The sequence below is a fragment of the Ostrea edulis genome, chromosome 5, assembly GCF_947568905.1.
Source record: "Ostrea edulis chromosome 5, xbOstEdul1.1, whole genome shotgun sequence".
Taxonomy (NCBI): domain Eukaryota; kingdom Metazoa; phylum Mollusca; class Bivalvia; order Ostreida; family Ostreidae; genus Ostrea; species Ostrea edulis.
Window position 1 is genome coordinate 47,751,873 of NC_079168.1, and position 22,824 is coordinate 47,774,696.

Below are 22,824 nucleotides of genomic sequence, written 5' to 3' on the forward strand. Positions count from 1 at the left end.
ACAGATGGATACGTTGATTCCAATCCCACCCACCCACCTACCCACCCAACAAACTTTACGTTTCGTTTCTTTTTAAAAAGAAGTCAAAAGGGGGGGATAACACCCCCAACCCAACCTTATGAACAACACCTGTATAAATCTAAACCAAATAGCATTTATTTTCTTGAGTTCTTTGGGGATCTATGGCCTATATGGGGTATTTTTGGGGTTTCTATATGGTATTTTATGGGGTTCTATGGGGTAAAAAGACGTACCACACAATGAACGCAACCGATTTAATAGCATAGCTTTTCCCCTTAAATCTTTCTAGACATCAAATGAAAACAATTTCAGACTAAACGCAGTTTTCTAAGGAAGACCATTGCATTTTTATTAATAATTTGCTTGTTCCTCAAAGACTCATCACCTCTCACATGATACTCCGTTTATGGTTGCAAAATTTCTAATGTAAAATATATATAGTTATGAAATAATCTAAAGAGGACTCCGGTCAATTATGCCATCGCTCCTGAAGACACAAAAAACTTTTTATGCCATCGAGTTTGTTCTCTCTTCAAATACAGCAACATTTCTTTCTCCCATATTTCCAATTGGGGATATTAAAGAAGTATTTTTCAGGCGATCTTAAGAACACCGTAAGGTACCACACATATTTTTCCTGCTTGGAATGAAATACCTTCTAGAATCCCCTACTAGGTTGACCCTTCCTGAGTAGATGAAAGACTAGACATAAAGACCATCAATCTGTCACGACCCACTAGGACCACCAGTTGGTACCTCTACGGCTTCAAACAGAATGCGTGGATTGATAAGTCTAGAAATGGAGAATCTTTACGATGGAAAGACGAAATCCATCATACCGAGTAGTCTCTATACATGAGATATATGTATGAAAAATATCAAAATTCAGACGACCTAAACAATGCATCCGGGTATCACTAATCTCTTCTTTAGGTGAGTTAAACAATACTTCCGGGTATCTCAGAACTCTTCTCTACATGTCACCGAGTACCCCTTAGTATTCTCTACCTCAATCAATTGATACATTGTCCCTGTCTCCCCTCCTAGAGTAGATTTAGGGACTCAAAATCTGTCCCGACCCACGGGAGCCACCGGGTGGTACCACTGCAGCCCCAAACAGAAAGCGGTAAATGATAGTCATAGGTGTCTTCTACATTGCCTTGATGTCCCCTCCGCCTCGTCTTCAAAGATTAATGCTATGAAAGCAGTCATAAAACCCCCTTTTTCATTACGAGTTACGAAAAATGTTAGTTCAGGTGAGCTAAACAATACTTCCGGGTATCCCAGAGCTCTTCTTTACATGGCATCGAGTACCCCTTAGTACCGTCTACCTTAATCAATGGATACACTATCCCTGTCATCCCTCCTAGAGTAGAAATGGGGACTCGAAATCCGTCCCGGCCCCCGGGAGCTACTGGGTGGTACCACTACAGCCCCAAACTGAAAGGGTAAATGATAGTCCTAGGAGTCCTCTACCTTGCCTTGATGTTCCTTCCGCCTTGTCTTCAAAGATTAATGCTATGAAAGCAGTCATAAAACCCAATTATTTTCAACGAGATACGAAACATTTCAAATTTCATGTGAGCTAAACAATATTTCCGGGTATTCCAGAACTCTTCTTTACATGGCATCGAGTACCCCTTAGTATTCTCTACCTCAATCAATGGATACATTGCCACTGTCCCCCTCCTAAAGTAGATATAGGGACTCGAAATCTGTTCCGACCCCCGGGAGCCACTGAGTGGTACCACTACAGCCCCAAACTGAAAGTGGTAAATGATAGTCCTAGGTGTCTTCTACCTTGCCTTGATGTTCCTTCCGCCTTGTCTTTAAAGATTACAGCTCTAAAAGCTGTCATAAAACTCCTGTTTTAGTAAGTTATGCGCAATGTCAAAATCAAGTGACCTAATCCACAATTTTTTATAACAGTCACCGGATGGAGATATTATTCACCAGATATTACAGAGAAAGTGTTTGTTTTATTATTTAATCCTGTTTCCTTACACCACTTGCTCAAAAGATTTCTTTTGTTGATTTCTTTTGCTACAAAGCAATGGTTATCACTCTTCAGGTGAGCTAATTTACAGAACAGATTTTTGAATGCAATATGATTTCAAATGGATTGGCACATGAAAATAGGATCAGTCTTGAGATAATAAAGCACCCCACATCATATAGTTTTCCCTATCATATCAATCTATTCATAGGTACTTAATGACTAAGATCGTAATATTCTGGTGAGCAAAATTATCAATGTGCATTTACTTTCGTGCATGTAAGTTGAGAAATTAATTGTTAAAAAGATCAGAAAATGTAAAGTGTGACCAATTTTATTTCCTTCCACCCTTTCATTACAAATTACTGATATAAATTCATTTCACCATTGATGTACAATCTCTCATGTGAACTAAGTTGTCCATGAGTGTTGCGATTAACATTTATTAATTTAAAACATGAATTAAATTAAAAATTTCCTCTAGAATAGGTTTCAAATTAAATATTTTTCTATGAGTACTCTCAGTCCTTTGATGATTTTCCTTAGTAAATCCTAGCTTATACGTGCTTATTGGCTGCTGGTTAGTGGCTGCTATCTTCAGCCTGGTGTGAAATTAATAAAATGACGCAAATTTTAAGGGGGTTTCGAAAAAAATTAAGTTCTCCCAATAAAGTAATTCAAAAAAATCAAAAGATTTTGTCATTCATTTCCCCAGGAGTGGAAGAAATTATTGCTTCTTTTATCGGTTAGTACATTTTTCGAAACAAGATACCACGATTTACCTTAAATTTTAAAATTTTAGGGGGGGGGGGGGCTGCGCCCCTCCCCCCCCCCTTAAATCCGCCACTGAATATGGCACGCCATATTAATGATATCATTAATATTCAACTGATGTGTGATGTGCACAATAATTCTTTTAGAGAGAGAGAGCAACTACGGTGTTCCCTCGATATCTTGCCAAATTTTGTTTAAGACTAATTTGGGCAATAAATCGGGATGGCAAAATAACGAATTCACCATTACGGACAATTCACTGAGCAATCAAAAGAAATTCAATACGGTACAGTATTTGGACTCCATTCTGTATGAACATTTAGATTTTGTTGAGTTTAATTAATTAACCTGAATACCTTGTCCAGACTGTCATACTTCACCGCACCGCTATCAAAGTACAGATGTGATTACGGATGGGTGTTAAGACCATTTGTTTGTGAAAATCAGTGGCATATGGCATTGTGCGGGATTGGCATTATAACGGGGGTGTTAACATGGGAGGAAATATATGAACAGGCAATAAACGGGGTGCCATTATAACGGGGGTGTTAACATGGGAAGAAATATATGAACAGGCAATAAGCGGGGTGCCATTATAACAGGGGGGGGGGGGATATATCGAGGGAGCACTGTATATTTATAATAAAATCTTTAAAACCTTTCCAAACCTTGTTCTGCTTAACAATGCTGATCTGTTTACTTGGATTATGTCAAATGAAGATCCTGAGTTTGCTGTTTGATTATGCCAATATTTAATCGAAGATTTCAATATTTAAAAAAAAAAACCAACACTATATGATACATGTACAATAACTATTATGTATTACATGTACCTATGTTTTGTGTGTATTTTATGCATATATTTGACGGTTGATTCTCTGTTCATCATGCAGTGCAATTGCTTTTCTTTTCTTTTCCCTTGTCATTTGTTTCTTTGTGCATCATGATGCTCCTCTATGGGCCCAAAGTGGTTGATAACGATATTGTTAAGATTATGCCCCAATATTTCGGAATGGCCATATTTCCTCTGCTGGTTTTTTTCTTTACAAAGCATACTTTATATCCTATTTTAATTTCGACTCGAAACGTGTGACATTTTTACTGCACTATAGGCCTAAAGTTCGCAGAAAGAAAAATGTTTAGAAGAAAACTGAGCGCCCTGGGTTATCAACAGCCAAGCTCTTTCAATGCGGAAGGTAAAATTTGTTGATTTACTACCCAATATTTTCATTTACAGTTTTGTCCTTAATTTGCAGAATTTTTATTTGACTCAGCAACTTGCTGCAGTATCCTCATGTACCCATATTTCGACAGTCTATCAACATGTGTTAGTTTCATACATAAATGAAGCAATTCTCCACAAAATTTAGCTGTATCTTGAAACTTTATTTTAAGCATAATCTGTCCAAGATAGGAATTCAACCAATAATATTTATCTATTTCCATTAGCGATGCATTAAAAATAACGATGTAAACAGTAGGCGCCGCCATTACTGGTCCTAGTTTTTCCCAAACCATTATCAATGAACCTTCAGTCTAAGCAGATGAAATGTTGCACGTTATGCGTGGCATGATTAATTTTTTGTCTGGTGGTATAAGAACATGGGAGTTCACTGGGCTAATTTGTATAATTGGCGATATCGATATAACAAACCTACATTTATATTTGATGATTTAACTCATTTTCCTAAATATGGGATTTCATGTTAAGCCAATATTGGTCAATATGTTTGGAGAATTAACAATGGAACATCAAAGGTTTGTTACTATCAAAACATGGTTATGCAGAGCTCCAGATAATATATTGCTTTTCAGAAAAAGTCAAAAGAGTATTTTGTTAATTTACTTATTATCTTTGTTGTTTGCCACTCAAAATTATTTGTCATATTGTAAATTAAAGTGTTATAACCAAGAAACTAAAAGTATTTTTAACCAAAAAATATCAGTTTCAAAGTCTAAAGATTTTGTGTCTTTCTTTAGCATTTTAAAAAAAATTTAGACGAACCTAATTCTGCCCATATATATTTTTGCACTCTGTTTTCACTGCAAATTACTGTCGGATTCCCCTCACTTTGTATCCTCGGAGGTCCATGAGTCGTTACCCAAGGATGTTTGCCACATTAATCGCTTGTTTAAACTTGTTACACTAAATTTATTATAACATACCTAAAGGACTTCTATTTCTTTGTAGGACTTTACATTATTTTCATTATTTTTTCATTTAATAAATAAATAATTGAGCACTGCAAACACCAATGAAGCGGAGACGCCATTTTGAAAAACTGGTCTCAGAGTCGTGACGTCAGATATAAACAAAACTGTAAGGCCAAAGCAGTCTAAAGATTCGTTTATAATGAAAAATAATGCAACAATGAATAAATGGGGAATTGCACGATATAACAAATTCAGTCTAACAAGATTTGCTTCTTCAAAGCACTCCAGCACTGGACTTTTTCCAAAAACTGCAGTTTCTGGATCTACCTTCTGTAGAACTCTATCCCTGAGAGTTGTATCAGGCACATGAAACATTCTCGATGCCTTTTTTAACCGACATTTTGTGTTCCTTTACCATTTTGTAGGCGTTTGTCAAAGCTGTAGGAGAATACACTCTGTATTTTTTCTTTTTGGACACAGGATTAACCTAATAATAACACAAAACATTTTAAAAATTCTATAAGGAACTTCACTCTTCGTAACGAAAAATTATCTTTGTTTGGCCTTAAACATTCCAGTCAGATTCGCTGGATGTCAACAAAGGAGACAACCGATGTTATATTCTTAAATTTTGGGTTTAGAAGTGTATTTGACCATTTCCATCTGTGTCTTTATTTGGGATTAAGTAATCTTAGCAAATATTTGAATTAAAAAAAAAGAAAAGAAAATATTACCTGTTTTGATCGCATTGTCGGCTGTTGTGTAGTAAGATGTGACATCACATATCATAGTAAAATTTTTCTCACGGATTGTGCAACCTCGGTTAAAATCTCGCGAGATACGCGAGGAAATCAAAAGGGACACGACTCTGGGACTGTAACGAATTTAGGGCCTCCGACGATACCATTAACCAAGAATTGGTTTTCCTCCATTTGTAAAATGACTGCATGTGTGACGTAAGTTGGTAATTAAATGTGTGACTCCCATTTTCACAAATGCTTTTAAATACTTGGGCCAAAAATAAAAATTGATTTGTTTGATGTACTCCGACCGACCCGTGAAAATCGCCCCAACCCAATCATTTTTTTCAGTACTTTTAATTTTTAATTTTTTTTTATTTGGTTTCCAGGGAAATAGACATTGTTTCATTTTAAAGGTTTATATTCTCTAAAAAACTTTTTTGATGAATGTTTTATAGCAATAATTATTAAATCTGTCTTGTCCAATGTTTAATGAAAACATCAATAAATTTCTAAGTCTGCGTTTTTATGACAATAATCAATTTTTTCGATACTGCAAAAAAAACAACAAAATAATAATACCTACCTACCTACCCACCTTGAAAAATGTGGGTCGGAGTACATCAAACAAAAATATTTTTAATGATGGCCTTAGTGAGACAATGCTGCAGGAGCGACCTTTCAGTAAATACTTAGTTTAAGTTAAAGTTTAATGTTTGTCCGGTGAAATTTTCTGTGTCATGTCTGTAGCAGCAATCAATCGTCTACGATTGATTCTATAATTTTTTATTGTGCTTTCGACTGCACTCCACCTGTTTATTTAAGAAAGTATAACAAGTGAGTTATCTCTAAGCCATCTTTCAAATTGTTATTGTCATCTAAATGTTTTTCATAGCGATTATTTCTTGTAAGATCAATTTAAAGACTGAGCTAACCTCAATTCATGTGAATAATGCTTTAACATATTATACTATCACAAGTACGCATTACTTTAGGAGTGTAGAGCGTATTTACATTCGCTAATGCGTAACTGTATGCCTGATTTTAAACTTTAATGTGTATTTGGTAAAAATTCATGAGTATTTATGCTCATATGTACCTTATCTGGAGCTCTGGTAAGGTACTCTTGTTATGTACGCAGTCATGATGTCACACTATCACTCCCTGGAGCCAGGTGGGGACATGATTGCGATTTAATGATTTTCATGGGAAAATATAATAAGCCCTTTTAACGTAACTTTGGGGCAGTTACTTGCACATGCACAGAAACACTTCTGAGTAGATGATGTCATTTGTTTACGTTGACAGCAGGAATGATGAAAACCTTCTGCACCTAGGGGCGAGATCAAAAGTTCAAAAAGAGGGGGGGGGGGGGGGGGGGGGGGGGGCAAATGGTGAGCTGTGAATTTGTCTAATGTAATAATAATTTGATGTTTATTTTGATAGATGAAAAAGAATTTCGTAATTTTATCATATGGATGGAAGATCAGAAAATTCGCCATTATAAAATAGAGGATCGAGCTGCGCTTAGGAATATCAAAAGTAGTGACTGGTCAAAAGCACATGAAAATGTAAGTACATTGTATATTTTTAGGTCATGTGTCACTCAGGTGACCTATTGCTATCTGTGTTTGCCTTGTCATGAATTGGTTGTAAACTTTTGAACATTTCCAGCTTCTTCTCTGGAACGGCTGAATCATTTTCAACCAAATTTGGTATATAACATTTTTGGGTGAAGGGGAACAAAAATTGTGAATTTCATGGACCCTGTCTGTTGTTTACATGTATTTGTAACATGGAAAGAGAAGTAATTCTTGTAAATGCATAACTTATCTCCTCTTGAAGGGACTGATTCACGAGTTTCCCCAAGATTTTGTTTTTCACTTTTAATGAACAAAACCTACTGTCTAATGTGTTTAAAAAAATTTGCATAAAAATTAAGGTTATACATTATCACAAAAAGCTCATTTCAGAGAGTTTGTTATTTGTTTTGTAAACAAAGATTGTGGTATGTTTTTGTTTACGAAATTTTCAAAAGAAATGGATATAGATCTAAGTTTATTATATCTTTCACATTTCAAGCATTCTTTGGATAGAATGCGTTATCTATAAGTTAAAATTTGTGAATATGCAAAATTAAGATGCATTATATTACAAAATCAATATTTCACTGGTTTGTTTGTATACATAAAGACTTGAGTCTTTGTTTACATAACACAGATTTAAGGCTAAGATATTGCTTTTATTCTTGCATTCAGAAGGTCAAAATTTTGGCTGTCAACATTAAATGAGTTATATTTTTAATGTTTAACATCAAAAATGCAAATATTTTCTTCAGAAATCGTGAACCAGTCCCTTTAAGGGAGTTTTTCATATTGTAAGGCAAGTATAGTTTTGGATGCTGAATAAAAGCATGGTCTAACACTGCCTCCCTGGGACCCAATTTCACCCAAAGGGTGTGTCTAAAGCCATGAAAATTAATGTGTTTATCTTCAAAAATATTCTTCTTTACTCCAAGACATCAAACAGTCAGACTGTAGGCATGATTATAATAAGCAATGAGCCCTTTACCAAAACTATGAAATTTATGGATCCTGAGTTCAGGGCTCATGCCCAGGGTAGGGACATATATTGAAAATGCATTATATCTAAGAAAATCTTCTTTACTTATTGACATCTTCAAGCAGTCAAATTGTTGGCATAATTATAATAAGCATTGAGCCCTCTATTAAAACTGAAATTCATCACCCCTGGGAGCAGGGTTCAGGCCCTACATTCATGTACCATGGTGGTGCTAGATTGGGCATACATGTATATACTACTCAAAATTTGATAAGGATCACTAGGTTATATGTGTGTAATTTACCACTAACATAACAAAAGACGTAAATTTGACTCAGAAACGTGTTTACTCAGGTTATGAATGAAAATTCATAAACGGCATTAACTTTTATCAATACGGAATGCTTGAAATCTGATAACAACACCAAAAGGCATTTCATTACAAAAAGTTAACAGCAAACCAGAGAAAGAATTACACAGTTTTTGGGTATAGTCCATCATTACACTTAGTCGATGAAGTGTCAATACCAGGTATGGCCTCCCCTTGCATCAATGACGGCTTGACAACGTCGAGCCATGCTGTCAATAAGCACCCGGATGTTTCCAATGGGAAGGTTGTTCCACTCTTCCACGAGGGCATTTCCGAGCTCTGCCAAATTCATGGGTTGTGCTCTACGGCGTGAAAGGGCAACCTGCAGCATGCTCAATCGGGTTCAAGTCTGGTGAGCGTGCTGGCCAGTCCATACGGACAATTGTCTCCTGCTGAAGGTACTGCTCCACCACCCTGGCGCGATGAGGACGGGCATTATCATCCATCAGGATGAACTCAGGGCCAACAGCACCAGCGTAGGGTCTGACGTAAACATCGAGGATCTCATCCTGGTACCGCACCCCCGTCATTGTTCCTCTCTCCAGTACATGAAGATCTGTTCTTCCATCCCTGCTGATTCCACCCCAGACCATGATGGAACCACCACCATAACAGTCATGTTCACTGATGTTGGCATCATGGAAACGTTCACGTTGTCGTCGCCACACTCAGTGCCTCCTGTCTGTAAAGTCCAAACAATACCTGGACTCATCGGTGAACAGAACTTGAACCCAATCGTTCTGTGTCCAAGTGACATGATCTTCAGCCCAGTCCAATCGCTCCCGCCGGTGTCGAACAGTCAGAGGGACTCAAACACATGCCCTTCTCGAGTTGAGACCTGCGTTGTGAAGCTGATTTGGTATCGTCTGAGTGGACACATTCACCCCCGAGGCGTTCAGGAGGTCGTTACGTAGGCTGGTTGCTGTCCAGAAGGAATGGCATCGTGCCTGAAGAGCCACAAAATGGTCTTGGCGTTGGGTTGTCGACCTCTGACGACCACCCCCATGTCGGTGTGCTGCTGTACCAAAAGTTTGCTGTTGGTTCCAGGCCCTGTTTACAACGCTCTGGCTGACGTTTAGTGCATTTGCAACGTCACGTTGTGAATAGCCAGTGTCAAGCATTCCAATACATCTGCCCAGTTGTTCTGTCGTCAGGCGACGCCTTACACGTTGAGGGGGCATTGTGTTGATAAACGTAGTGTAAACACTCAAGTGAGTTTGAAATTTTAGAAAGAATCAGACACCGATGCCTGAGTGAAAATCGTGCAATAGTAGCAAAAGCATAAACTGTGATGAGAAACGCATTTCCCATGGCATGAAATGCACGTGCAAGTTTGTTGAAGACGTTTTTGATTTCACTTGGACACAATATTGCCAGTTATGCAGTTATTAATTTTTTAAACAGAAAAATATCTATGATCCTTATCAAATTTTGAGTAGCATACATTATGTATTGGAAATCAAATGTAATAGAAAATCTTCTATACTGCTACCAGTGCTGGACATTAAAGGGACATGGACACGATTGTAGATAATGAGCTAATTTGTGGTATGTCTCTATGTATTGATCAAGTTCAAGTTTCACTGGTAAAAAAATGCCATATCATAGTCTATATATACTTGTATTATACATATATATGCATACATTTTAGTATTTAAAAGAGTTAAACTGTCCTTATCAGCAATCGGAAAGGAGCAGTGTAATAGAATGGCTACTAGGATATGCAATTCGACTTGAATATGGAGACCATGGTAAAAATATTTCAGAATCTTATTAATATTATTTTATTTTGTGATGATAATGTACACAAGAAATGCTATATTAAAGTATTTCCACCCTCGGTGACATTGATATTGTAAAATCATTGATTTATGCATGACAGGAACATAAATTTTGTTGGAGTCTTATCCAATAGTTATTGTAAAAAATCTTGTTTATAACCATGAAATATTTCTAAAGTCTTATACAGTGAAACTTCTCTAAACCGGCTGGCTCTCGGACCGTAAAAAACGGCCGGTTTAGAGGGATGGCCGGTATACCGAGAATTTAGCAATTATAGACGTTTTATCTCAATATTCACAAAGTAGGTACTGTTAACTTTGATCGGGTGATCTATGATCAATTATCGGTGGAGATTAAATAAGTCCGCTTGTACCTAAAAGTAATTATGAATTACAAGAAATATTCTCGCTGAAATCATCTAATTTAAAACTGAAAATCTATAACAGGATACATAAAGAAAACACAGAGGCCTATTATTGGAACTCCTCTTACCTATAAAAACTCTGTTTACATTCACCGCTTATGTCATTAACAATTTTGTTTTGACGTTTTTAAAAAGTATAGTAGTAAATATGAAATTATAATTTGAATATTTCTTTGGAATTTTAAGTCTATGGAAACCAAGAAAATTAATCTATCTTTTAATAATTATCATTAACAGTCATGGGCTTGTTCTTTATTAACTACCGCTTATATCCATACGATAGTATGGTGCAAAAATATGGCATTTGATACTGTATTTATTCATTATGTTCCTAACTGGTTTTTACATTTTGTACTGAACTTGGAAGGGTCTCTTGGATTAGCTAAGTGCCAATTAACACCCTTGTGAGCACAGGTAAACAATAGAAATTAAAGAGGTCACTAGTGTTTTTCACACCTCCAGTTGATAATTTCCCACCTGGCCAGTCTGTCAGTCAATTTGCACACCTGGATGATATTGAACAATCTCTGGCCAAACTTTTCTTGTCTTCAAAAAGTGGCCAGTATGTTATTAAAGGGTAAATTACACATGTTTGTTAACAAATGTACTTTCAAAAGTGGCCGATTTCCGGTTTACAGGGGTGGCCGGTTTTGTAAGACTTTCTTTGTAAGGAAATGTTAAGATTTCTGCCGGGACTTTGAAAATCGGCCGATATTCAGGGAGAACCGGTTTTCTGAGGGGCCGGTTTGGAGAAGTTTCACTGTATATATAAATAATCAATGAAATGTTTCAAAATATTGAATCGAAGGGCAGTAACTCTGTTTTCTTTGATTTCTTTTTGAAGTCCATTATGCGATAGATTTCCTTTATATTTCACAGACATTTTGTATATTTTTGTAATTTTGTAAAGAAACAGTTTCATGAAATTGTTATGTCGAATAATTATGTCTCCCCTCTTTCATGGGGAGACATTGTTTTTGTACTTTCTGTCTGTCCGTCAGTCTGTCTGTCACAAAATCTTGTGAACACTTCTCCTCCTATATGGCTCGTCGAATAGACTTGAAACTTTGTACAATGCTTCATTGCCATTTGTAGATGTGCATATTGTCAGGACAGGAGGATCCAATTATTTCCTAAAAGTTATAGTGGATCTAGGGGTGGAGGATGTAAAATAGCTTATGAACACTTCTTCTCTATGGCTTATCTGATAGATTTAGAACTTTGTACAATTCTTCATTGCCATTGTTAGATGTGTATATTGTTGGGACAGGAGGATCCAATTATTTTCCTAAAAGTTATAGTGGATCCAAGAGGTGTGGAGGATGTTAAAATAGCTTGTGAATGCTTATCCGATAGACTTGACATTTTATACAATACTTCAATGCGATTTGCAGATGTGGATATTTTAGGGACAGGAGGTTCCAATCGTTATCCTTAATGTTATAGTGGATATGAGGGGTAGAGGGTGTAAAATAGTTTGTGAACACTTCTCCTATGTGGCTTATCAGAGTTCATAATGGCTATGTTCCTGCCCATGCTTTCTCTTCCATATCATGCAGTACATTAAGGGGAGACAGTTTCATTTGGAGCACTTCCAATTTGGGGAGCTGGGAAGACATTTGTTTTTCATAAAAACAATCTCTAGTATTATATCATTATAACCAGTTTTTGTGAAATTTTGATAATGCTGTTTATGACATTGATATATATGATTCTGTTTACGGTACATGTCTCACATCGTAAAATGTGTGTGTGATGACCTATATCTCTTATTTGATAATTTATTAGTTTTAACTCTAATGAATGGACATAAATACACTTTTTTATACTTTTATCAGATAATAATGTGAATATGGAGTTACCTTTAATGTTTTATGATTATAATAGTTAAATAGAATGCAAGGTATTTTTTGAGATTTTATCAGAAATGAACAATCTGTGATTACAAGAAACACTAATTACAGATTTAGGCTATTTCATTCAGTCATACCCTGTGTAATTTCTCGTCGTGTTTCTCTACCATTTTAGTAGAGGAGTACAAGGCAGCAGATCCTTCAAAAGTGGCAATGTCCCAGTCTGACCGAGTCCCTTCTGCAAATCCTATAGACAATCTGGATTGTAAGTAATGCCTGTCTTTGGTAGCAGGTGCAGTGATGTAAAGTTATAATTATTTCTATTCATTGTAATAAACCAGGAAAGTTTTGACAAAATCCTGAATAGTAGTGTTGAATAATCGGAAAATTTTCATAATCAATAATTGGTCAAAATTGGAAGAACTGAATCGATCAATTATCGACATAATTGGTATTAACACGTAGTTGATAAATGTTTTTTATTTTTTGGGTTATTTCATTTATTTTTATGGATTTGTGCAATATACACACATCGATTAGCCTAATAACGAGGAATGAAATGAGTGTTTTTACTAGCATGACATCCAGATTGGCTAGTTTTAAGAAACCCCAAAAATTTCTCGAAGTCTGACTTGGCTTTCCCTGGGTAGGGATATGTGTCAAGCTAACAACTAATCCAATATTCCTTTAAGTCTTATCCCTGCTTTTATATTGTGATATGTGAGAGTAGAACAGACTACATATAGAAAAGTGGGAATTCAGCAACACCAGTTGGTGTCACTGCTTTGCATACCTTTTGCAACTTTTTTTCACGGGTTTACCTTCTAAGATGCGAGGATTCAGTTAACAGATGATTATTCTACAAGTTAATCATGACTAACAATGCTATTGCCGTGTAAAAGGCTCTAATACCGACAAGTGAAGCATCACTTTGACTCGGGTCGCTTCCTGGCCATTCGATTTCATGCGCATGACATCAACACACAAACACACAAAATTCCAATCGGCGTCACAGTAGTCATGATTAACTTGAAGAATACTCATCCGAATCTGAATCATACATGTATTTAGATTCGCGAAATAAAGGTGTAAATGGTAAGCAAAGCTAGCTGGTGTTGCTGAATTCCATCTTTTCAATATGGAGTCTGCTCTGACTCTTCTCTCGCACATTTCAAAATATAAAAGCGGGGCAAGAGTAATGGGAATCTCAGATTAGTTATCAACTTCATGATTGTTGAGTTGATTTCAATATCCATGATGATGATAATGATATCGGAAGCCTTTTTCCTTTTCAAATGTATTAATTAATGCATATGTAGTTGATTCAGTTGTGGGTTTGTTTTGGGTGACAATCGATTATGAAAAATGGAATCGATAATTGAAATCGACGAGCTAAAAATGATTGACAATCGATTGTCGGTGACAATCGTTTCATCACTACTGAACAGGTGAATTCTAAACTGGACGAACTTTAAATTTACTCATTAATCAATTTTAAAGCAACAATAAATAGTTTTGGGCAAGTTTGAAACCAAACAAAATCCTTTTTCAATGCATCTGGCAAAAATAACACTGGTCAAATATTTCATGTTATGCAGTGTTTGTAATTTAAATCAATTAAAAGATGTTGGGGCTATGTTTATTCTGATCTGATGCTTCTTTACAGTTAACGATGCAGATTTTAAGGCGGGTATCACATCTTTATCTATGATTTTACAAATACCTCCACATGCTGATCACTTAGAGCAATTAAAGGTGAGAGTAAATAGTCTTGATTATCATATTTTATACTCCCCACAAATGTCAGGATGCTTTGGTCAATTTTTCCCTAGCCCCTAAACTCATACTGAGGCTGAACAAAATTCTTATAAAGACACGGATTTGATAGTTTAAAAGGGTAATTATTGTTTGTGCAAACTCTAGAAAATTTAAGGATACATTTTCCTCTAAAAGAAAAATAGATTTAGTGTTTAGAACATGTTTCCTCTGGAAATGTTATTTGATTCTTCCTAAGACAACCTTAAAGAGGTTCGCACCTGAGATTTAGAGTAATGTAAATTTTTTGGGAAGTGTATTTTTGATTTCTACTTTAAAGAATTAGAAAATTTAAATGAAAAACTGGGGTTGCAATGCTTGTTATTGAACTACAGTGTTCTAAACTTGACCTTTTTTGCACTTAAAATTGGCTCAAGATTTATTCAATTAAACTTGATTTTTCTGTTGGTGTCGGCACAACATATTCAACACAAATGAATCATTACATAAAATGGATACATAATCATGTCCTCTAACAATACAGATAAAAAAAAGTTTAATACAAGAAATGGAAATAAATAATTACCATTTTGCACTTGATATGCAAAAAAAAAAATATTCATGATATCAGATTTGAGAGTTTTTAAAAGGAGATATTACAATATTAGTTTTGAGGTCAAAGGTCAAGCGCACTGTACATCGAAGTAGCAATATGGTTTCCGGGCTCTAAAGCGTTATCCTTTCCACCTACAGTCACCACATCATACTTATGGACTACCCATGGGATGAAGATGTTCACTATCGATTTTGGGGTCCAAAGGTCAAGCGCACTGGACATTGAAGTAGCAATATGGTTTCTGGGCTCTAAAGCGTTATCCTTTCCACCTACAGTCACCATATCATACATATGGACTACCCATGGGATGAAGATGTTCCCTATCGATTTTGGGGTCAAAAGGTCAAAGGTCACGCGCACTGGACGTCGAAGTAGCAATATGGTTCGGTTTGTCATGCCATTTGTTGTTTACACTCAGAAAAGAGGTAGTTTATACCTATTACCAACACCCTTTGGGAGATTGGGGTAAGCGGGGGGTATTCTTAGTGAGCATTGCTCACAGTACCTCTTGTTTAAGATGGAACTAAAAAAAAGTGGGGTATGGAGATTATATTTTAAAATTATTAGCAAAAATACTGAATTTTTATTCAAAATTTCGAGTGAATTTAGACTTTTTTAAGAATCATGTTCTGTTTGGAAAAATATATCAACTAAATTATTAAATTACGACATTTGAACTAGTTCCAAGTCTCAACTACTTGTATCATAAATCATAAAACTGATATACATGAATAGGAGTATAAAAATAGAAAATACATTTTATGTAACAGAAACTGTAATATCATGCAGATTTAGAATTTTTTGATTAATCAATCCTTCCGCCTCAAAATATAGTCCCTGTCAAACCCTTTCAAAATTTGCATTGATCCAAAAGTTTTCAACTGGATAGGGTTCAGTAATAGATGAGTAATATGTTTGCACCAATGGGATCAGTATTGAACCACTAAATACTTAGTTGTAGCATCCTGCACAGTTGTGCTCAAAAGCTCAGGAGCCAACTTTTTCAATGTAAGTTAAACTAGATGAAATCCCGAGCAAGCACGGGAAATCACAATTAAATAATATTGCATAGAGGAAGGATTTATTAACGCGTGTTTGAATTGTTGCGCACATGAATTGAATGTCAATAAAACTTGATTATTAGGAAGCCACTTGGCGCTCCAAATTAAATGTGTAATATAAATTATCTCTCTCCGTATTGAAAATTAGATGATGATTTTACGAATGCAATTATAATCCATCATGCCGATAGTTGACCAAATACAAAATGAAAATGAACTGCCGTTCATAATTTCGAAAGTTAAACTCAGTATTGCAAATGTGTTTATAATGGTAGTTTTTGTCCAGTGATACAATTTAAGGGCAAATTTATGAATACATGTTGTTTCTTCTCGTCAAACGGAATAATCGAAAACCCAATGCACTATATGAATGCAGGTGCGGATCCAGAAATTTTTAAAAAGGGGGGGGGGTCTACCATTAAGTTTGGTTTTTGATAGGGGGGGGTTTATCCTCAAAATGCATTATTTTTACTCTTCTTAAGCTATATTTTCGGACGAAAGTAGGGGGTAGGGATTTCCACCCCTCTGGATCCGTCACTGGAATGACAAACAGAAAAACTGCTATAATTATAAACAGTGGCCTGATTTCTTGGACATTGTCAGGTAGTCTACAACCCAATTTCAGTAAAATGTTTTAAGTTATAAGGCCCAAACTTCCCAGAACAGTCCTGAACCATTCAATATCTGACATATTACAGAAAAAATTAAGAAAATCAAAAATATCAAATGAATATCGTATTTAAAAATTTATGGATGTGTCAGATCGTCTTGGGAGGGAGGTTGTCCTTCGTTGAATGAGATGCATGTAAGTAACATAATTATAAATCTTCATAAAATGATAAAAGTATAACTAACACTGAACACCGACACAATTTTATGCTGATCATGTTGTAAACCAATTGCAACTTCTAGGCTTGCCGGACAGGCCCGAGAATGTGATTGGTTGTAGACCTATGCCTCGCAATTTCCATAAGGATGATTCAATACTAAAATTACGGATTAAAGAAACGAACAGGCATATTTTATTTATTCAACAATTATCTAAACTTATTTCTTCTGTCAGATCAAAATCAAGCATCAATAAACAATGGATTTACTTCATTTTAGAAAAAAGAAAACTGACTTAGATTCACCAAGCATATCTGCCATTCTACTTTTAATTTTGCTATTTCAAGGTAGTTTATCAAAAACGGAATTAGATTTTTAATTGATTTTATGATATTTTCTATAAATCAAGTAAGATTGTATTTTAGCTTACGGACTTCACTTCACATATGAAGCAATATCAAAGGTGCAAGCAGTAACTGGAGCAAGCATTACAGAGATTATTGACAAAATTTGTTAATTGATAAGTATAGATGTGACATCTGGGTGCTTCAAAATAGAATATTTTCATTTACCAATGATAAAGTATCGTTTTGATTTATACCTGGAACACACATGTTTGTCAGGCTACTATAGAAAACACATTTTCTTTCAACAGCATTGTCATATTTTTATATGCCTGTCTTTATATCAGACGTATTATGACAGAGCAATGTCTATATATCCTTTACATCTTTTCGGGGTTTTCCGTTTCTATTTTTATTTCTCTGTCACACATCATGCTGAAACTTGCAGTATAGCTTCTTTGTGGGTCACTCTAGATCATGTTGCAAATTTAATCCATATTGACCTCTCTTGTAGGAGTTTTGCCCCTTTATTTAAAATTTTATGTTATGTGGAGTGTACATGATTTGTCTGTCTAACTCCTCCCACAGTTTTCAAGTGAGGACTGTCTTATTTTACAGAGTGTTTGAATGGGTATTGAGGATGTGGCAAGGATTTTTATTTTTTTCAATTTCTGAGAAAATTACAGGTTGTTGGACTTGGTCAAGAAATATTACATAGAGAGAACGTGGTTTGTCTCTCTCACTTCTAATGCTATGGCCTTCTAATTTTGTCCCCCCTCTTCCAGGGGGAGACATTGTATTTGTACTTTCTGTCACAAAATCTTGTGAACGCTTCTCCTCCTTTATCATGGCTTCTCAGATAGACTTGAAAATTTGTACAATGCTTCATTGCTATTTGTAGATGTGCATAGTGTTGGGACAGGAGAATCCAATTATTTTCCTAAAAGTTATAGTGGATCTAGATCTAAGAGGGATGGAGGATGTGAAATAGCTTGTGAACACTTCTCCTCCTACATGGTTTATCTGATAGATATAAAACTTTATACAATGCTTCATTGCATATTGTTGGGACAGGAGGATCTAATTATTTTCTAAAAGTTATAGTAGATCTAAGAGGAGTGGAGGATGTTACAGTAGCTTGTGAATGCTTCTCCTCTTATATGGTTTATCCCATAGACTTGAAACTTTGTACAATACTTCAATGCAATTTACAGATGTGCATATTGTAGGGACAGGAGGATCCAATTGTTATCCTTAAAGTTATAGTGGATCTGAGGGGTGGAGGGTGTAAAATAATTTGTGAACACTTCTCACATATGGTTTATTGGAGTACATAATGTCTATGTTCCTGCTCATTCTTTCTCCTCCATACCATGCAGTACATTAAGGGGGGGGGGGGGGGGGGGGGGGGGGGGGGGGGGGGGTTCTTTTGGAGCACTTCCAATTTGAAAAGTTGGGGAGACATTATTTATCATAAAAATAATCTCTAGTTGTACATAGTGTTTGTTAAGTTATTGAAGATGTGCATGTGGCAAGGAATTCGATTTTCTTAAAATTTTTGTGAAAATGATAAGTTGTTGAACTTTGAAAACAATCTTCTTTAAAAGAAAAACACTCTACATAGGCTTGTGACAGGTGTATTATGTATCTCTACATAGGTGTATTATGTATCTCTACATAGGCTTGTGTCAGGTGTATTCTGTATCTCTACATAGGCTTGTGACAGGTGTATTATGTATCTCTACATAGGCTTGTGTCAGGTGTATTATGTATCTCTACATAGGCTTGTGACAGGTGTATTATGTATCTCTACATAGGCTTGTGACAGGTGTATTATGTATCTCTACTTAGGCTTGTGACAGGTGTATTATGTATCTCTACATAGGCTTGTGACAGGTGTATTATGTATCTCTACATAGGCTTGTGACAGGTGTATTATGTATCTCTACATAGGCTTGTGACAGGTGTATTATGTATCATTTTCAGTACACTTGTTGTTTACTAGTTTAGTACCATCTAGTGGGGAAATGTTTTTCTATGGAAAGAGTCCAGACATTTGTGGGGAGTATACACAAAGTTTGGGATGATTCAGACTATAGAGAATTAAAGCTGTTTGGTCATGCTGTTCACTTATTCATCTGTGCTATCTCATATCTTGTATTATTAGATTCTTTTTATAAATGTAAATTCACAGGCGATTTGTATGGTTGTGAGAGACAGACTTTCCCAGGAGGCCCTGAAAAAGTTTTCAGCAGATTCACAGGTGAGCATGATCATTTTGGAATTAAAGGGAAATATTTCCAAAGTATCCACATAGTACATGAATGCAATAGAAATGTCAGCAGTACTAATTTTGTGCTAACATCATTTTGCTAGATATTTGGGGGTGGGGTGCTTTTTTTTTTTTTTTTTTTTTTGCTGTTTGAGTAGATGTATATTTTGAAATTTTATTGTTTGTGAATTTGGTATGAAATGTTATATGGATAATTATTAGCACTTGAAAGAGTATCACAAAATTTGGCAAAACATTGCCATCAGCAAAAAAAAAAAAACCAACCAGATAACCAACATTAATTACATTCACATGGCCATATATATCAAATTGTATCTTATGTGTCGGTCTTAAATGAATATTTTCTACACTTAGAGTTACTTTGATCCCACTTCTTATTTCAGGGTGAACAACTTCCGTTGGATCAAACAGATTTAGGATTTGACACAGGAGGTAGTTCTATCCATGTGCTCCTATTTATCGAAGCTTATTTTTAGCTATTTTCTGAAAAATCTAGAAATGATTTAGAAACATATATCCCCCCCCCCCCCCTCCCCAGTGTTTTATATCCAAAGTGAATTGATATATGACCTTGTGAGATTCAAAATGAAAAAGAGTCATAATAGCATAAGACATTTTGACCAATGGAAGTCAACTACACTTTAGGGGGTTCCAGTGTACCAAGTTTGATGTATGTGATGCAGAAGGTTCACAAAATATTGAGCAGAAAATATTTTCTTATATCTAGAATAGTTTGATCCTTAACATTTGACCTTGTGACCTCAAAATCAATAGGGGTCATTTACTCTTTAGGTAAAACCAGTTTATGAAGTTTGATGTCTGTCAAGCAAAGGGTTCTTGAGATATTGAGCAGACTATGTCTAGTTTGACCCTTGACCTTGTGATCTCAAAATCAACAAGGGACATCTACTTCTTAGGGGAACCCAGTGTACCGAGTTTTATATCCGTCAAGCAAAGGGTTCTCAAATATTGAGCAGACAATATCTTCCTCTATCCATAGTAGATTGACCTTTGACCTTGTGACCTCAAAATCAATAGGGTCATCTGCTCTTTAGGGGAAAGCAGTATAACAAGTTTGATATCTGTCAAGTAAGGGTTCTCCAGATATTGAGCAGATACTACTTGGTCTACTGACCAATGGTCTGACAAATGCAAACCAATATGCCCCCATTTTTTCTAGGACATCAAAATTAATTTCATTTCACCAATGTATGTTCACGGGGTTTCTTTCACAAACTAAACTTTTGAATTTATTGGACTCATTGAGATGTTATATTTTGAATGCAACAACTATTGGTATGGAATGTATACATTCTTTAGACACACAGTAAAGTAGGTGCCATGGTTCTTCTTTTTGTGTCAAGGTCATTTCAAGGTCACACTCTTTATTCAGATACAAATTGTATATACTTTTAATTCATTTCAAATTTTGTCTTGATTTGCAGTATAATTACTTTGTATGAACATATATTTCTGTCTGTTTGCGTAACAGAACTAACTAGCAATGGCATACACAATAAGACATATGGTAGACCGAATTTCCTCTGATAATGTATAATTTTTGCACATAGATCGTCATTTCTGTTGTAGTAGTTAGGGCTATATGGATTGTGGATATTGGCCTGGGTAGCTCAGTGGTTAGAGCACTTGACTAGTAATGCAGGGGTCCCGGATTTGAATCCTGGTCCAGCCATAGATTTTCTCCTTTTCTATTTTCACTGTCATTTTTAAACTACTTAATTAGATTTTTTTTAAAAGTTTTTATATGATAAAACTGATGTAATAAGATTACATGATGGTTTAAAATGAAGTAGGGGTATCAGATCATATTAGAAATTTTTTTCCTTGGAAATGATTAGGAGTAGGGCATTTAAAGTGGGCCTCGGAGAGGTAGAAAGCTTAAAATATCATACAAATTTACTATGCCGTTACTTTTGTCAGTTAAAACTGCTTTGATTTTGTTCTTGTGGAAACAAGACTGTATTTTCAAATAATTAAGGGGATAATGTATATCTTACTATGCCGTTGATTCACTGTCCTTTATAATTCAAGTTCCCCAGACCCCATTTTAATGGTCAATGTTAGAACTATAAGAAAGAAAGAGTAATATGGTTCCAAGACCAACATGGTTCATAACTGAAGAAAATGCATGCATGCACATGTGGTGCATATGAATGATGACTAGACTCCATCCTTAATATGCAGATGGTTTGGTATAAAAAAAATTCTGTATATCATTTCAGATTACATTATAAATGAAGCTGCTAAAATTCTTAGGCTTATTCACATCAAGAATTTGAGAGACTTGCAAACTCGGATAAATGCTGCCATTGTTGGTGTGCAAGCCCTTATAGCCAATCCAAAGACAGATAGTCGGCTTGGAAAAGTTGGATTTTAAAAGTGGTAACAAAATGAACTTGTGACAAGTTGTGGACAGGAACCTTGTTGTCAAACATTGCATTATTAAACTGGATTATGGATGACAATACAGTGCTGTGACTTATCCATTAGCTGTAGTATTTTATCTGCAACTACATTATGGCAATTACTTCAACCATTCACTCCAGCCTCAATGCAAGGATGCCAGCTGATGTGATTATTCAATGAAGCAAACATTGGTCATACATGGCAACTTCAGAAGGGGCATTCATAGCTATTAAACTTGCTCTCTGTTTCCTTGTTTGTTTGTCTTTATTTCTCTGGAAAGTTACTCAATAGAGTAGTGATACAGAAATAATTTTCATATATGGATATTTTTATGCCCCCGAGATCGAAGACTAGGGGGCATATTGTTTTTGTCCTGTCTGTCATTCTGTACATTCTGTCTGAAACTTTAACCTTGCTAATAACTTTTGAGCAGTAAGTGCTAGAGCTTTGATATTTCACATGAGTATTCCATGTGGCAAGACCTTTCCATGGGTACCAACATTTTTTGACCATGTGACCGGACCTTGACCTTGGAGTTTGACCTACATTTTAAAAACTATAACCTTGCTAATATCTTTTGAACAGTAAGTGCTACAGCTTTGGTATTTCACATGAGTATTCCTTGTGACAAGACCTTGCCGTGGGTACCAAAATTTTTTACCCTTTGACCTTGGAGTTTGACCTACCTTTTGAAAACTTTAACCTTGCTAAAAACTTTTGAACAGTAAGTGCTAGAACTTTGATATTTCACACAAGTATTTCTTGTGACAAGACCTTTTCGTGGGAACAAAAATGTTTGACCCTTGACCTTGGAGTTTGACCTA

At 35.6% G+C, this 22,824-nt stretch overlaps 1 protein-coding gene across 4 annotated transcripts; it reads left to right on the top strand.

Annotated features, from left to right (window-relative positions):
* The first annotated feature begins 3,770 nt into the window (after positions 1–3,770).
* Positions 3,771–22,249, top strand: LOC125652207 (RNA transcription, translation and transport factor protein-like). Of its 4 annotated transcripts, none has more exons than XM_048881228.2 (8): positions 3,771–3,987; positions 7,132–7,256; positions 10,269–10,368; positions 12,852–12,941; positions 14,343–14,431; positions 19,475–19,543; positions 19,957–20,005; positions 21,817–22,249. In XM_048881228.2, exons 1-8 carry the CDS (start codon positions 3,927–3,929, stop codon positions 21,969–21,971), a joined length of 738 nt encoding a protein of 245 aa, XP_048737185.1. In that variant the 5' UTR covers positions 3,771–3,926; the 3' UTR covers positions 21,972–22,249. The 4 variants fall into 4 exon arrangements, with proteins under 4 accessions (XP_048737185.1, XP_048737186.1, XP_048737187.1 ...); XM_048881229.2 differs by having other exon boundaries at positions 3,840–3,987; positions 12,855–12,941; XM_048881230.2 differs by having other exon boundaries at positions 3,840–3,987; positions 10,299–10,368.
* Positions 22,250–22,824: the final 575 nt, after the last annotated feature.

Coding starts and splice junctions, on each gene's coding strand:
- LOC125652207 (XM_048881228.2), top strand. CDS start 3,927: ATGTTTAGAAGAAAACTGAGCGCCCTGGGTTATCAACAGCCAAGCTCT. Junction 7,257..10,268: donor GGTCAAAAGCACATGAAAAT/GTAAGTACATTG, acceptor CATACATTTTAG/TATTTAAAAGAGTTAAACTG. Junction 14,432..19,474: donor ATCACTTAGAGCAATTAAAG/GTGAGAGTAAAT, acceptor GTAAATTCACAG/GCGATTTGTATGGTTGTGAG.